We start from the raw sequence: 17,230 nt of genomic DNA, 5'->3' as shown, positions 1-17,230 counted from the left end.
TATTATTATTATTATTATTATTATTATTTATGGCAAATTCTATTTAAATTATATTAAATTTGTTTGTACAAGTAATTGTGTTTCACATTTACATTTTTTACCTTACTTACTTTTTCGAACTATATTTGAATTTCCCGCTTTTTGGCCCAAAGGCGGTGCCTATTTCTTATCTATGTTATTTACGCTGCTTATACATTGCTTAAATGGGAAAAGTGGGGGGAACTAGCAGTCCATACTTATATAGTCAAAGTTGAAACCGTCGTAAAAAATTACAATAGGATGGCCGCTCTCAGGTTTCTCTCTGATCGTAGAAAGATTTATTGACATAAAACGCAGACACGAGTAGCAAATTTCATGAAATTGACCAATCACATTAGTCAAATGAGCCAATTCCGTGAGACCATCGAATTATGAATCTGCGTCTACATCTAAATGTAGATAGGCCTTAAACTAGCTAACTTCGCGCATGCGCGTTATTGCTGGCTTCACAAAGTCGGGAGAGTTGCGCTACTGTATATATTGTATCACAGCCTTGAGTCTTCTTGAGTCCTTGAGTCGGCCATTTCATTTCTGTTGTAGTTGCAGGTAGTTTCGGCAGAAAGCTGTTGCAACAGAAGTAAGTATATAACGCATATGCATATTTAAAACGCGTTATATTCATTCCAACTTCTTTCATGCATGTCTTAAGTAGTTTGATTAATCACAAAAATCACTCTATAGTCTTTTGAATAAATACTAAAATTTCAAATGTTCTTATATGGTTTATATTACTGTTTGAGTGGCAAACACGTGGTCGGAACTTTTTTCTAAAAAGTAACATCACACTTAAAATAAGATGTAAATTTGCACATGATGATTCTGTAGGATTTCTGACACCTCTTGTCTGAATATTTTTGTAGATATGTAACTACAAACTGAGATGTTTCTTTGAAATTTGCAAAAGTTCAGTTTTTAACAATATTTTTCTATAATATAGTGTTCTTTTTACAGAAAACTTTGTTGTCTGATAAAAATGTGTGCATTGAGTGAAGCTCGATTATATATTAAGTCTCAAGATCGAAGATTTCTTGAAGTATCTATAAATATTTGAGTATGTAACCTAACCTAACCTAGGCTTGGTTTACATCTATTTATCATGCACATATATTTGTTCGCTAATGCCATGTTTGGTGAGTAATTAATATAGCTATATATATGTATGTACTGCTAAAATTTAATAAAATACTGCTTAAAATAAATATTTAAAAAGATAAATAGGAAGTAACATTTGTTGAAAAAATAAAAGAAAGTAATGAAAATTATTTGTGGTAAATAAAGACGCCTTAAAATTGGGCAAAAAATGACTGAATTTGTTTTAGAACATTTTTAATCTTTAAGGCAAGATTAAAAGCCTGGATTAATCTCCGGTAAGGATTATTTTCTTCCTTTTCGGTTTCAACCCAGGCTACAGATTTATACACATTTATACAGCAGAATTTTATACATTTCTATGTCACATTACTGTACACTCAGATCATTGATCATGCATGTTTAGAACGAATTTAATCTTACGCCATATTACACTATGAGTCGCGGTGAGATACAGTTGATAATTCATTACTGATCAATGATTAAGTTTGCTGCTTCAGTCAATCTGCAACCGCAAATGAGCTTGTAGTACAAATTTTACATTTTTATACATATCGAGCACAAAGCATGATCAAGACTCAAGACACAAAGCTCTTCAAAGAGTAGGAAAAAATAGAAAAAAGTTCAGTTGTGCAAGTTACTTGGTTTCAACAGTTATGTCATGCAAAGCTCTGTTAAAAAATCAATGTTTTTATTTATATTTGTTATTTTGACTAAAAAAATTAATTAAAAAGCTGAGATAGAAATTCTTTAGACAGAGTATTAACATTCATGTTTTACAGGTTAAGATAATAAATTCTGCTAAAGCATAAGAACAATGACATCTGAGTGATACTGATTGAATACATTTGTAAACTCTGAAACAGTCAATTGGTATTTGACTGTTAATAATCAAATATTAATGCTTGTTGAATCATCAAAAGAGAAAAGGAAAAAAAGCAAGGTAATCTTTTTTAATTTTTTGGTAGAACAACACTTTTAATAGCACTGAAGTCAATAGCTTCAGTGCTATTGTAAAAAAATTAAATGTTTAATAGAGATTTTCAAATTAACATTGAATTTCAAAAAAGAGCTAAAAAAATATTTATATTTATTACTACTATTTATAATTATTTCTAGCAATTTCGGAAGAGATTAAAAATCAGAGGTAAAACTCAAATCTGGATGCTATAGATTTACTGGTTCACCATTAGAAAAAATTACTTATTAAAATAAATCTACAGAACTAGTAAAACTATAATATTGTATTACTAACTTTAATATAAAGCCAACATTTATGTATAATCAATAAATATCAACTGTAATTACAACTCGTAATTATATCAATTGTTCCTTTATCTTTTAAAATATTGCTTTTTCTTTAAAACTACATCATCCTTAGCTAAGTAAAAATTCAAAACTACTAAGTAAGATAAGTTTGAGTAAGTTTCTGATACATATATTATAATAAGGTTTTTAGAAAATTAAAATTTATATTTTAAAGTACAAAAGAGTTTCGATGTAACGAACAACAGACATTGTACAAAGGTTTACAAAAATACGCATGTTTCAAATCTTCGGATCTGACGGTCGCAGTTTTACAAGAGGCTCACTTAGTTCCCACAGTTTCTTACCTTTGGAAGAATCCTTTACAGCGTTCGATAATCGATGTTCCTAAAACAAATATTGACATATTTTCCTAACACCAGCTTGTTTTAAGAATTATATAAAAAAGAATCAAGGTAAGAATTAATGCGAAAAAAACTTTAAAAAAACAATGAGTTCCAGAAAAAAAGATAAGTTCTCACAGCACAGTCCATAAAATATTTGCCCGTGACGCCATTAACTTCGTCAGAAACGACAAGGTAAATTGTCGTCTGCGCAGCTTGCTGGGGTGTCTTAAAGAAAGCTCTGATTATAATGTTCAAGAACCAGGATAATGGAGCAGGTACATTTCGCCAGATTCCGCTGTTTATCATTCCGGGATGTAGGCAGTTCGCCGTCACTCCTGTGCCGACCAATCGTCGCGCCAGTTCTAGTGTGAAGACTATGTCTGCGTACTTCGACACGTAATACAGATACGCCGGCAATGTTGTCGTGGGATTAATGTTATTGAAATTTAAACGTGCTATTCGATACAGCTCTGATGCAACTACTACTATACGACTTGGCTTTGATCGTTTCAATAAATCTATAAACAATACATACAAATAAACTTATTCGTTCTTGGAAAAAAGAGAAAAAAATAAATAATTCGTTCAATTCGTAAGATTTTTTTTAAACTAAATAAGTTTGTCTATCTGTTAGTTACATATATACGTTAGTTATATATACGTTATTATACGTTATTATACGTTATTATACGTTATTATACGTTAGTTATATATACGTAGACAATTGACGTATCCGAAAGGACGCTTAGATAGCGGCGAACGATTTAATCTTACCGATTAAAAGATGTGTTAACAAAAAAGGTCCGAAGTAATTAGTAGCCATAGTCATTTCCAATCCATCTTCCGTGATCTTCTTTCTGAAAGTCTCCGCAGTTCCAGCATTGTGAACCAACACGTCCAATCTTCTCTCTTCTTGATTTATTTGCTGTGCAAATTCTCTAATCGATTGCAATGATGCCAGATCCAATTTGCGGACTACGATATTAGTGTTATTCGATTCCTTCACAAACTCGTCTGAGCATGAAAATCAAAAATATATTATTTTCATCCAAGAAAAATACTTTATATACAAATATGTCATAAAATGTGTAGAACAATTGTTTTGTATCGAACGTTTTCAACATTTATATAAATATTTAAGATTGTCAATCAAATAACATACTTTGTTTCAAGAATCAGTATGGCAAAAAAACTATATTATACTTTATGTTAAAAACTTTATATTAGATGACTTCACGTAAATATATTATGTATGTAAATATATGTATATGAGATGTGTAAATTTTTCTCTTTCCGGGGGCAATTTCTGTTTTATAATTATTATAATACATATTAAATGTCATACAACAATGTCACATAAAAAACCAATTACGATGCATTAAAAACAGAATTATTTCAATATTTTCTAAATTTTGTATGACAAGTTTGTGTTTATGTTACAAAGATTTAAGGGCCTTCTACAATAAGATATTAATAATAAATCAGAAGTCAGAAGCAAGAAATTAACTAATCACAATCGATTATTTTTCTGTGATTTGACTGTGATTGGTCAATTTCTTGTTTCTGACTTCTGATTTATTACTAATATCTTATTGTGGAAGGCCCTTTATTGTTGAGTAATATGTAAATTTCATCGTATCTAAACTGCGATTTATTAAATTGTGAGCAAGTGTTTTTCTCTATTATGTAAGTGTATGATTCATCTAACATGTGCCGTGTATAATAGTATAAGTAATAAATAATAGTATATGTCCTTGAATATAGAAAAAGTATAAATGAGAGATGAGAAAGCGAAATATAACTTATTTGTACACATTATCCAGATAGCCAACTGAGTGCAAGTTGCTGGCAACTTGCCACAAATATTGCTCATAAGTTTTCAGCAATGTAACAAAAGGGTGTATCTTCTTTTCAGTACGTTCTTGCCAGCGACAGTTTTCAAAATATAATAACAGCAAGTTCCCAACAACTCATCGGCAATAAACTTATATTATTTTTCTCACCTTATGAATAAAAATCATTGCTCACATATTGCTGACTCACTTGTCATAAACATTGGCTACAACAATTGATTGACAATAAAATTCAGCATATTGATACTGAATTGACAAAAACATTTTTGTTGCATTAAATAAAAACAACACAACAGCAATTGGCAAGTAACTTAATCTATACAATGATTTGCTTTATATTGAGTTTTCATATTTGGCTATCTGAGTAATAATATATTTGATGGAGACGCGCTAACTACACACACACAAGTGTATATATTTAATAATCATGTTAGTGCATTACAAGACCTTTTAGTTGATTAGCAGATTCTACATTTCTGCATGCCATAATGACTCTCGCGCCTCTCTTGGCAAGGTCTCTTGCAGTCTCTTTACCGATACCGGAAGTGCATCCGGTGATTATCACCGTTTTTCCTTCCATTCGATCCTTGCTCTTGCAAATGCCCAAGGTGTGAGAAATGTAAAGACGTAGGCTCACCACGAGCAAAACCAAACTACCGAACAAAATAGCAGCAACGAAGTAAAGCACCGTAGTGGAGAAGATGCTATCTAGTATCATATTATCTGAACAGAATTACAGAAAACATTGATGTTAAAATATTCAAAACACTTTAACATTTTGCTTCATTCAAATGACACAAGATATTTTTACAAAATCACATGTTTGCACAATTGTAGAGCCTGTAACAGAGCTGGTGTGAAAACATGCATATAAATTTCTATTATATTTATTCTTCTATACATAAACAAAAAATGTATATAATAAAACTCGTTCATGTGTCTCTCGATATTATAGTTCTTGTTTAACGCATTAATAAATGCTGAATATGTTGAATTATTAAATCTACAGTGTGTTAAATAGTATGATCTATTGATCATACTATATGGCAGAACGGTATATATAGGTATTTATAGCAACAAAGTCTATAGTCTAAGTTAAAGATCACTTTTTATTATCGGTTGCAAGAAAAAGCATTAAAAAATTCAGTAAACTCTTCGTTTCAAGAAGACGAATCTTTGGAGAGTATGATATTCAGATTTTCTGCAACGAGAGTCGTTGACCATGCATTCCTTTTAAAAAGATACTTTCTATTCATAGTATGCTTTATCAAGTTTACCTTGACGTTACATATGTACAGAAACAAATGATGTTCTTTGAAGAAACGTGATGTTCTTTTTTCAACAATGTTTTGTGAAGGTAATAAATTGTCTCATTTCAAAGAAAGAGCGATGTATTGTGTGTGTTAGTAATATTTTCTATGATCTAATTATTCTGATGCATATTGTTTTTCTAAGAAATATTAATAACAATTATAAATGAGAAATTATGAAAAAAAAAATTTATACATATATTTTATTAAAAAATTATAATTTTATTATATTAATTCAATAGAGAAAGAGACGGCAAAGTATTTAAATACAAGTTAAAACTTAGCTCATTGAATATTCTTAGTGACAATGATTTATCTGATAATCATACGGAATGCAGACTTTCTAAGCAATTTTTTATTTTCTGTAAAATTTTTGCATTTTCTGTTTAAATTTGATAGTCATGGATATGAAGAATTTCTTATCGACTTTTACTTATAGCACTTTTACCGAAGAAAACTTATAAATAAATGTGTGTGTGTGTAATATTAAAACAAAAGGTTTTTATTATTTTTTGCTTCGACGAATAAAAATGATTTTACTTCATGTATGTATGTCACTAATATGTTACTAAATTTTTAATAAGATAAATTTTAGAAAATTTGCTATAATTCGAAGTATAATAACCGATAATTAAAAAAGAATTCCTTATACCGATATTTATATTTATTAACTAATTAAATTCAATTGTGTCTATATAAAACAGGACAATAGTTTTTTAATTAAATTTAATTTGAATTTCCATATGTATTAATTTACACGTTTATGGGAAAAAAATATATATGTATATATAATTACACGTATCGACCTTATTATAATACCTAGTTTGTAAAATAGTGCACTTACTTTCATGAAACGACAAAGTCTTCGTACATTTTCTCGAGAGAGTTTCACCGTTACGTTGCTGGTACAATATTGGAAGCGTGAAGCTTCCTTTTGTGTTGACTTGTGCCCGCGAGTGACTGGACAGTACTGGTCAATATCCCCCACCTTTTAGTCAGGAATGATGATGACCTTGATGAGTTGTACAGATGTGCTCTTTGATGTTTAAATGTACATTTTTTTATGCAGTACAAATTCGAGACAGTACAATGTCTCGAACGTATATGTCTTCTTGGGAAGGACACGTTTTTTACGTTTTGAATACTATGAATTGGCACTTGTCAAGGCACATGTTAATTATACGTGTCTCTTGATATATTATATATTTGTATTGTTTTGGTTAACACTTTTAATTCTAAAATATACTAAGAAGCAGAACTTCAAGTATATATAATTTAATAAAAAAAAGAAAAAATATATATATAAAAATATCCAATCTCGCCTTCAGTATACGCGTTTGGTGAAAATTTTTCTCGCTTATAAAAAAATTTAACTTTAACTAACTAAAATAATAAAAAATCAGAACAAAACAATTTAATACGACACAAAATCGTGCAGTACGGTACACATAAATCTGTTGAATTTAAAAATTATTGATATTTCGATTAATCGGAAAATTGGTTGTTTGCGCGTTTGTTTTTTATATATGCTTTAATTAAAGCTTAAGAAAGCTGCTAATTGTATGAATCAATTACTGATACAACACTGATTTCTCAGTGTGTTTGTTTTATATAAAAAATATGCAATAGTTTGGATTTTACTTTTTTCGATTTTATTTTTTTAATCCATTTTGATTTTGTGCGAATTATGCGATTTGTGTAACTGCGATTTCGCTGAGTAGTCTGTTTCAATGGCATTCTGCAAGATTTGCATTGTTAGGATAGAAACGCGCAAATTTTTGAGCTTCATACTGCTTTCCAAATAAGCAATTTTATCGTTCAAAATGCATATTGTTTTTTCTTTTTTGCGCAATTCTTGTTTTAGTTCATATAGAGTGTACATGATATAGTTTCTTTATTTGTATCTTCAATTTGTTTCTTTGCGAGAACGTTCACGGGACTAGCGTTGCCTTTAAATATACATTCGTACATTTTATTATAGTCAGTTAATTACATTATTCAAACAATATCATACATCTGGCTTTTCCGAAACGGGGAAATTTGCAGTAACTAAAAAGACATTCCAGAAAAAAAAGCGATCCAACTAAAAACAATGAAAATTCCCGCTTTGAATCGTGCTCGTCTCGACAGTTTGAATTTGCAAATTGATTTATCAATCAAGATATCAACTGTGACATCTGAAATTTCTGTAGACTCGACTTGTTCCGATTTGTTATCATTGTGACATTTCCAATCTCCGATGATATTGGCTGATGAAATAGTCTCGATTTTATCTTCTGTGGGATAAAAGTTTGAAAATTTCATGCAAATCACTTATTTCGACGTTTAATAAGATTGTTGACTTCCAATTTTGCTGCTAGGACTGAAAATATAATGTAAATGTAATGTAAGCTATAGATTTGTAGTACTGGTAGTAAATCTCGTGGAAAATATAAAAATTGACAAAACCTAATATATCACAAATGAAAAAAGTTACGTGACGTCAGAACGTCGATTTGAGTTTTGACTCGTGCACCTCGTCGCTTTGCGTCTCTTGAAATTTTCGTTTTCAATTCTGGCAAAAACTTCTCAATCGCATCTCGAGACGCGTTCGCCAGAAAATGGATCGTGTTCTTGTTCAATTTCATGTTAATCTTCGCGAGTACTTTTCAATTCGGCGTGTTCCAATTTTCTTTTTTCATGCTTAAATTACTCGTCGGCACGTTACTCTAATTATGAAGCTCCACAAATCGCGGATAGTAGTTTCACAACTTCTGCTATGAACTATATAGTGCATGCAGTAGCTCATTTCCCCGTGTAAATTGAAATAGAAAACAAATTTTTACAAGATTAATAATTACCAGCGTCTGAGAAATCTCGCGTCAGATTCTTTGTAGGTTTCGAAATAGGAAGGAGATTCGATTTACGTGAGTAGATCTTTATCTCTCGCTATCTGCACTGTATCACCGATCATTTTTCGTGTTTTTTATCGTCAATTTAAAATTACCGATATTACCGAGTGTTACACGGACAATTTGTGAAAGAAAAATGTTGAAGCGTTATTCAGCTTGTCTTAACAACGAATTATTCGCAAAAACCTGAAAAATAATCAAGAACAAAATCCTTTTATTACAGATTTTTATTCTGAAAATGTCGATATTCGATAGCACGCAATAGCGAGAACAAAAAGTGGAGCTAATAAACATCTCAGTATATAAACTATCAATATATACAATTCTAGAATGATAGAACTTCTGTTTTTATTTCTAATATAAATAAATAATGTAAACAGGATAGGAAAAACTTTTAATACTAACAGGAGTGGAAAGTTTAAGCAATAGAGATCCTATTGTATTAAAAAACACGATATACGATTTCTCGTAATCTATTTTGTCATACATCATGTACATTGTGTGTACATATTTATATAAAAAAACGTACGCAAAAGATTGTACGTTTTTTTCTTTTTATTGCGATGTTGCAGCATTTGGAGCTGAGCTGGCGGCCTGCGCCTGATCTTCGCGCAGTCGATCCTTCTTAAGCTGTCCCATGAAAGAAGCTTTGTCAGCGGCGGTCTGGAAGCGACCGTGTCCAAATTTGGAGCTGGTATCGATGAACTTGAGATTGATTTTTTCCAACGCAGATCTCTTTGTGTGCACCAATAGAGACTGCAAAGATACGTTTTACAAGTTACGTAGAAATTCACTTGATCCGGATAAACCAGTAATAATGCCTGTATATTCAGTCCTATCATTTGACTATCACGGTGATCATATTAATTAATAGGCTCTTTATAATTTCATCATATAACCACACATATAAGAAAATTGTATTATTTATACTTTGATATTTTGTCCTTACTTTTCTGAGTGTGATCACGCGCTTCTTCGGACCCATGCAACAACCTTTGATCATGATAAAGTCATTGTTCACCTCACCGTAGTGCGGGAAACCTCCCATGGGCGTGATAGTCTTCTCGGTAAGATCATACTCCGTTGAGGCGTTATTTTTTACCATCTGTATATACAAGAGTAAAGGAATATGTAATAAATATCACCTTAGATTAAATCAATTTTATTTTATATCTGACTTTGTGACTTGATTTGAAGACCTGAAGCTTATAATTGATATTTCTTCAAGCACTATGAACAAGTATCTTTGTTATGCCTCCTTTCAAAGTGACACGCAAAAAGAATTCCACCTTCTTATGTGTTTAGAAACTTGAAAAGAGGAGATGGTATATAAATTTTCAAAGTTAACATAACAGTTACCTTGCCGTCCTTAGTGTGGATGCCCTGTCCGATTCTGTAGATCTTTTTGTTCATCTCCGTGCGATGATGATATCCCTTTTGACCGGCTCGCGCAACGGTGAAAGACACACGGCTAGGATGCCATGCGCCAATACAAGCGACCTTTCTCAAACCCTTGTGAGTCTTACGCGGCAATTTTTTGGTGTGCCATCTAGACGTGACACCTGTAAAAAGAAGAAAAAAATTATTGGTTTTTTGCTTTTTTTTTTACAAGTTATGTGCACAAGCAGAAGATAAATATGATTAATTAGTTAATCTCTTTTGTTGAGGACTTTCAGTAGGAAGGCAGCATGTTTATATCGTCAAAATAATCAGATAAATGCACGTCATGCTTTTTTTCATCATACAGTCCTAAACAATTTTTTGAAAATGCATGCTTTTCTGGGTGCATGATACTTTATGGTGGAGAAGAGGGTGGCTGCAAAAGCGCGGCAATTTTGCGATAATAAAGTTGAAAGACAAGGAGTCAAACAGGAGCACACCCAAGCATGTATGTATATGTGTAAAAGAAGAACATACCTTTGTAACCCTTGCCCTTAGTGACACCAATTACGTCTATCATTTCGTCAGGAGCAAAAACGTTGCTGACAGGCACAGGCTTCTCCAGATGTTCTCGTGCCCAATTCACCTTGTCTTCAATGGTGCCACCATTCAATTGAATCTCCATAATATGAGCCTTTTTCTGACGTTGTCTCAGCAACTTCATCTAACGGATAAAAATAAAAAAATGATGCAAAACGAGTTTTTCCATAGTACAAACACATTTGACACTTCTATTGCCGTATTATTTTCTTACTTGAGTATGAGCAATGATGCGAACAACGCTGCAATATTTCTTGATCTTCTTAAGATCTGCTTCAATGGATTTGCGGCCGAGATCGTCTTGCCACTTCTTCGACGCTTTAGTGAACGCCTTTTTTTTGCTCTTGAACCTATCATAAAATTATTTGCATTGCCTGCCTATGTTCGTGCATCAATATAAGCCATTCCTGAAACGTGTCAGTCTCATCCGAACAAGAGAGGAAACTAGACACATTTTTTGGACTAACCAGCTTAAAACTTAGTTTTAACGGTCGTATCCAAATGATCGCTCTCATCATACGAGCGGAGAGCTGATATATTTTTAATAATTAATACCATTTTCGTATGTAATAAACTAATAAAATTTTTAAAAGAGGAGCTGTACCAGGTATGGTTTGTCTCAATGGTCACTGCCCAATGGGCTCCAAAGAGTCTATGGAATATACCTTGTTTCTACGCCAAAAAATAGCACAGAGTTTTTCTTCGACATGGCAGATTAAGAACATACTGCATTGAAAGCAGCTCTCGCACTGCAACCCAAATGGTTCAATGCATTTCTGCATCGATCGGCATTTGGATTAACATGTCGCATGATCTTGAAGTGTTTTTAATATCAAAACGAATATATAAACAATAAAGTGCTCGTGTCTGAATTGATTTATTAAATTTGTAATTTCAAGTGTGAACAGTAAGAGTAAATATTTAGTACTAACCAATTCTTGTAGAAACGTCTGCGACAATCTTCAGATAAGTGTTCTGCCCAAACAGTAGCAAGTGCTCGCAATCCATGTGGTGTTTCTATATATCCAACAAGACCGACTACAATCATTGGTGGAGTTTCAAGGATAGTAACAGCTTCTACGATCTCCTTTTTATTCACCTCTATAAGTATAAGAATAATTTACTTTCAATTAAGAATAATTTAGAGAAAAATAGAGTAATAATAATAAATTTATTCTCCAAATAAAAATAAAGTTAATTTTGAAAAACAAAAAAAACCTGTACTAGATATGGTTTGTCTCAATGGTCATTGTCCAATGGACTCCAAAGAATTTATGGAATATACCTAGTTCTCATATCAAGAATGATACGATGTTACTTTTTGATGCGGCAGTATTGAGAATATACTATATCTTTTAAAAATAGCTCTCGCACTGCAATCCAGATGGATCAATACATTTCTGCATCAATCAACACCCAGATATCACATCAAAGAGAATTAATTTTTTTATAACAGATTTTTTATTACAATTAACTTGAGCCCAAAAATAATAAGAGAAAACATACTATTATTTTTTTTCAAAAGCTTATTTATTACAAAGAACAGAAAAATACACTATACTTACTTGAACCTGGACGATCCGCTTCTCTCACAACATGAGTCATACCAGCTTTATAGCCAATAAAAGCTGTTAAGTGTACAGGTTTGCTAGGATCATCTTTTGGAAAAGCCTTTACCTTTCCGCGATGTCTTTGCGATCTTTTCTTGGGATAGAATCCCATCGACCCATGTCGAGGAGCACTGAACTTCCTGTGTGACTTTTAACATAAACATAAAAAGAAAATATAAAACACATGATACAAATATACAGCAATTGTGTTTTTTCAATAAAATAATTCAGACCGCCCTAGAATACTGTCATCAAGAATGTTCTGACAATGTCTAACCATAGAAAATTGGATCATCATGATATTTATAAAAGTTTTGATGTGAAACTTTGCTTTGTGCGAAAAATATAATTCTACAATGCATGTTCGCAACCAAAACTGCGTTCGGGAGCGCGCTATTAGTGCTGTTGCATCATTCTATCTTTATTGCTCATTAGATGTAAAACAAAGATAGAATGACGCAATAGCGCTGATAGCGTGCTGCCCAAACGCAGCCCACAATAAATCTAACCTCACAATTCTCAATTTGCATTCGATTTCTTCATTTTTGAAAGTTGAGATGTTTTTAATCTTTTTATACTAGATTTGTACAACCATTCCAATAAAACCGCCCAATTAAGCAGTTCTTAAGAACAAGATATGACGTGGCGTCAAGATCTTACCGGATATGTACGAAACTATACATGACCTCGTCGTTAACTACATAAAATAAAAATAACTTCGGTGATTGTAACTTCATCTTTTTAATAATTCTTTTCACAAAAAAAACAAATTTAAAATTATAATAATTAATATTGACTTCAGACTGATGGCAAAGAATATCATAGAGAACCATGTGGATGCGAAAATCTTCACGCATTGTATAATTACAAAAAGTATAAATTTCCATATTTAAAAAACTTCGCTATAATAAATGTTTAAATATTGAAAACATATTTAAGAGAATAATTATCTATTTTACCAAGAAATGATGTTGAAGAATATTACAGATTATATTGGATTACATTTGATACTAAAATACTAAGATACCTACTTACCATGACACTCTTGCGATGTTACGACCGAAATGGAGGACGAGACGCAAGGGAACGTCTATTTATACCATTCTAAGGTTGATTTCCATGAAGAATTGACTTAAGCCGTATTCATAATATCAGAGAAGCGGCTACCAGAGAGAAGACTGAAGCTGCGTTCGGGGAGCACGCTATCGACGCTATTGCGTCGTTCTATCCTTGTTTTATATCCAATGAGCAATAAAGACAGAATGATGCAACAGTGCCGATAGTGCGCTCCCCGAACGCAGCCTGGGGCGATGTCCCATTGAGCGGAAATATATAGCGGAACGGAATGTGCGGAACCAACTCGACCAATCATAGCCATTCCGTTTTCTTTCCTTCGCTTTTTCTGTGGTTACGATTGGTCGAGCTGGTTCCACACATTCCGTTCCGCTATAAATTTCCGTTCAATAGGACCGTTCAAAGCCCTCAGGGCGATGTCCCATTGAACGGAAATCTATAGCGGAACGAAATGTGCGAAACCAGCTCGACCAATCGTAACCATAGAAAAAGCGAAGGAAAGAAAACGGAATGGCTATGATTGGTCGAGTTGGTTCCGCACATTCCGTTCCGCTATAGATTTCCGCTTAATGAAACATCGCCCTCAGGTCTCGAATCTCCATATATGTAATACTCCTATATTGCTAGTACGGTGCCGACCTGAAGCTCACCGTTACGGTGCAGACAATATAGTAGCCTCTCTCTCCAGCTGCTTTGTGCGCATGCGGTGAACATTCAAGCACGTTTGGGCATTTCTCTTTCTCGCGTTCTTTCCAATGCTTTGTCTCGCTCGCACTCACTTGGTAGATGCGCCTGCGCATAATGACACTCGACCATCTATGCCCATATTTGGACTTTGTGCGTCTCCCTTTCTCGTGCCTCTCATTGCGAAGATACGCGACTAGCAATATAGGAGTATTACATATATGGTAATCACTTGGTTTTCTGTATGTGACATGTACTAAGCCTACTAGGAGCGATTCCTGGGGCGTCTTTTTTACCTTAATAGAAAAAAAAAAAAAAAAGTACCGCCAGTACTGCCAGTAAAAAACGAACGCAGCCATATGTTCTAAGATATATACCTAATTTAAATTTCACAATTGTAGTACACATAAATAATTATAGGAAAACCAAAACTAAAACTTAAGCAGAGAAACAACATAGAAGAGAGATTTTAGAGAAAAACAGATGCAACCTGAGCACTATTTTTACCATGAACTTTGATACAAGCTACAGATTAACATGTGCAATTTGTGAAGGAAACCTAGAAAGAGTAAGGGAGCTAATTACTTCTTTTGGACTCCCTTATACACAAGCATGGGCAGAAGGATATGGTTTCCTTTGTGAAGCTATTAGGAATAAGCAAACACAAGTTATTAAACTACTTTTAACAAACGGTTCTGAAGTTAACAGCAACACTGCTGAATATACTGATACTCCACTTCATTTTGCTGTTATAAATGGTGACATAGAAATTGTTAAGATGCTTCTAGACAGATATGCTGACGTTAATGCTACATCTTATTATGGCACAACTCCCTTTCACTATGCAATTGAACATGAGAAAATGGAAATTGCTGAATTACTTTTCAATCATGGAGCTAATGTTAATGCCAGAAGCCATTACGGTATAACTTTTTTTTATATTGCAGCTGAAAAAAGATATTTACAGACTGATGAACATCTTTTAAAACATGGAGTTTAATTGGATAGTGACTTCTACATATACCTCTTCCTTTTCAGGTGTTACACCACTGTATCTTGCTGTTCAAAGAGGACATGTAGATGGTGTTAAGATGCTTATGGACAAAGGTGCTGACATTAATGCTGAAACTCGGGATGGCACAACTCCTCTTCACGATGCGATTGAAAATAAGAATATAGAAATTGCTGAATTACTTTTAAATCATGGAGCTAACATTAACGCCAGTAACGATGACGGTATAACTTTTTTTTATATTGCAGCTGAGAAAGGATATTTACAGATTGATGAACATCTTTTAAAACTTGGAGTTTATATTAATTCTACATATATCTCTTCCTTTATACCAGGTAAGACACCACTGTGGTTTGCTGTTGAAAGCGGACATGTAGATGGTGTCAAGATGCTTATAAACAGAGGTGCCAACGTTAATGCTAAAACTCGGGATGGCACAACTCCGTTTCACTATGCGATTGAAAATAAGAAAATAGAAATTGCTGAAGTACTTTTAAATCATGGAGCTGACGTTAACGCCAGTAACGATGACGGTATAACTTTTTTTATATTGCAGCTGAGAAAGGATATTTACAGATTGATGAACATCTTTTAAAACATGGAGTTTTATTGGAGAGGTAATTCTACATATATCTCTTCTTTTTCAGGTGTTACACCATTATGTCTTGCTGTTAATAACAGACATGTAAAAGTTGTTACGATGCTGTTAGACAGAGGTGCTAACATTAATTCTTCATCATATAAGGTTTATCATGCCCTTTNTNGTGGCATCAATGGTTATGAACCAGTTGCTGAGATTCTTACACAGCATATAGTTAAGATGAAAACTGCAAATTTCTACGTAAGTGAACAATTATTGTCAGTGAGTAGCAAATATGAAATAAGATATTTACAGGATATATGTGAAACAGAAGTAGCAATCATGAAAAATGAGAAAATTAGTAATTCTAACATTTCATTGTATGATATCTTGATAAAAGATACAAATCCATTAGCAAAATATATGAGAAATAAAAATGTAGTGCAGGTTTTAAGATCAGAAGATTATAAAACAAAATATCCAATGTACGCTAGCATGATAAAAAGTAAGTTCAGAAAAGGTATGGAAAAGAAAGAGTTGCTCGAACAAGGCACTAAAATTTTCTCTTTTTTCTGTAATTTTCCTGAGCTACCACATGAGTGTATTGAACAAATATTTAGTTACCTCAGTAATAACGACGTAAGAAGTTTAATAGATACTTGTAAGTCTGTTAGTGTCAGTAATCTTAATACTGATATTACTGATGTAACACGTATCTCAAATACATCTAAAGTGCTATGTGTGTAAGTTAAAGAAGAACGAACTACTTTAAACGTGAAATAACAGCTATAAAAATTTAAAGATTATTACTTTATTTTATAAATACAGATTACTATCTTATTTTAAAATTAAAGGTTTATAAGAGAGTTTATCGTATTTTAGTTTTTTAAAAGTTGGTTTTTACGTTTATATTCTCTTGTATATGTTTTCTTATGATGAATCGGAGGAAAACTAGGCTGTTTTATATCTCTCACTTTTTTTCAAACTTTGTGTCAGATTTTATAACATTTTTACAACGAAAAATTTATACACATTAATCCGATGGATACTCTTTCATTGAACAGAGTGTAACACGTGTAATTGCTTTTATTAATTTAAAAAATAAAATTANATTGGAAAACTTTGAATCAATCTTTGTTTTTATCACAGATATATGTATGTATTTTTCTTATATATACTTTTTTAAATATATTAACGATAACATACCTACAGAAAAGAAAGAACTACGCTGTGTACAGTGTATAAACGATGCATAATCCAACTATGTTTTAAATTAAGTTATACAATGATTTATTCTATCTGTAATATTTCATCGATATCCGAAGCTAAACCCTGACGAAAATAAGAAGCTTTACAGAGCGTTGATAACCGTTTAATGAGAATTTTCTGAGAGTTTATACGCTTTCAAACTTTATAAGAATGCTTCTATAACTCCAAAAGTTTGGAACTCTTTTGG

At 32.5% G+C, this 17,230-nt stretch overlaps 3 protein-coding genes, 1 long non-coding RNA gene and 1 pseudogene across 7 annotated transcripts; 2 read left to right on the top strand and 3 right to left on the bottom strand.

Annotated features, from left to right (window-relative positions):
• The first annotated feature begins 513 nt into the window (after positions 1-513).
• Positions 514-2,320, top strand: LOC109862654. Of its 2 annotated transcripts, none has more exons than XR_002251189.1 (4): positions 514-616; positions 991-1,169; positions 1,911-2,071; positions 2,248-2,320. It is a non-coding gene; the product is annotated as an uncharacterized LOC109862654 (long non-coding RNA). The 2 variants fall into 2 exon arrangements; XR_002251190.1 differs by having other exon boundaries at positions 991-1,781.
• A 50-nt stretch (positions 2,321-2,370) lies between these two features.
• On the bottom strand, positions 2,371-6,900 carry LOC109862653 (retinol dehydrogenase 14). Of its 2 annotated transcripts, none has more exons than XM_020442759.1 (5): positions 6,788-6,900; positions 5,081-5,356; positions 3,555-3,794; positions 2,916-3,298; positions 2,371-2,781 (listed from the first exon to the last, which is right to left on the bottom strand). In XM_020442759.1, exons 2-5 carry the CDS (start codon positions 5,349-5,351, stop codon positions 2,677-2,679), a joined length of 999 nt encoding a protein of 332 aa, XP_020298348.1. In that variant the 5' UTR covers positions 5,352-5,356; positions 6,788-6,900; the 3' UTR covers positions 2,371-2,676. The 2 variants fall into 2 exon arrangements, with proteins under 2 accessions (XP_020298348.1, XP_020298347.1); XM_020442758.1 differs by having other exon boundaries at positions 5,081-5,286; positions 6,788-6,877.
• Positions 6,901-7,603: 703 nt separating this feature from the next.
• Positions 7,604-8,896, bottom strand: LOC109862655 (annotated as a pseudogene).
• Positions 8,897-9,291: 395 nt separating this feature from the next.
• Positions 9,292-13,562, bottom strand: LOC109862652 (60S ribosomal protein L3). Its single transcript, XM_020442757.1, has 8 exons — positions 13,460-13,562; positions 12,380-12,572; positions 11,747-11,915; positions 11,029-11,164; positions 10,752-10,938; positions 10,194-10,396; positions 9,784-9,939; positions 9,292-9,590 (listed from the first exon to the last, which is right to left on the bottom strand). The coding sequence occupies exons 1-8, from the start codon at positions 13,460-13,462 to the stop codon at positions 9,390-9,392; spliced, it is 1,248 nt and encodes a 415-aa protein (XP_020298346.1). The 5' UTR covers positions 13,463-13,562; the 3' UTR covers positions 9,292-9,389.
• Positions 13,563-14,383: 821 nt separating this feature from the next.
• LOC109862650 (ankyrin-1-like) lies at positions 14,384-16,901 on the top strand. 2 transcript variants are annotated; one of them, XM_020442756.1, is made up of 5 exons: positions 14,384-14,406; positions 14,603-15,105; positions 15,221-15,418; positions 15,530-15,727; positions 15,842-16,901. In XM_020442756.1, the coding sequence occupies exons 2-5, from the start codon at positions 14,691-14,693 to the stop codon at positions 16,519-16,521; spliced, it is 1,491 nt and encodes a 496-aa protein (XP_020298345.1). In that variant the 5' UTR covers positions 14,384-14,406; positions 14,603-14,690; the 3' UTR covers positions 16,522-16,901. The 2 variants fall into 2 exon arrangements, with proteins under 2 accessions (XP_020298345.1, XP_020298344.1); XM_020442755.1 differs by lacking the exon at positions 14,384-14,406 and having other exon boundaries at positions 14,413-15,105.
• Positions 16,902-17,230: the final 329 nt, after the last annotated feature.

Source organism: Pseudomyrmex gracilis, unplaced genomic scaffold (assembly GCF_002006095.1).
Source record: "Pseudomyrmex gracilis isolate BER0280 unplaced genomic scaffold, ASM200609v1 scaffold_2136, whole genome shotgun sequence".
Lineage (NCBI taxonomy): Eukaryota > Metazoa > Arthropoda > Insecta > Hymenoptera > Formicidae > Pseudomyrmex > Pseudomyrmex gracilis.
The sequence above is the reverse complement of the archived record's forward strand: the minus strand, read 5'-3'. Positions and strand labels throughout refer to the sequence as shown.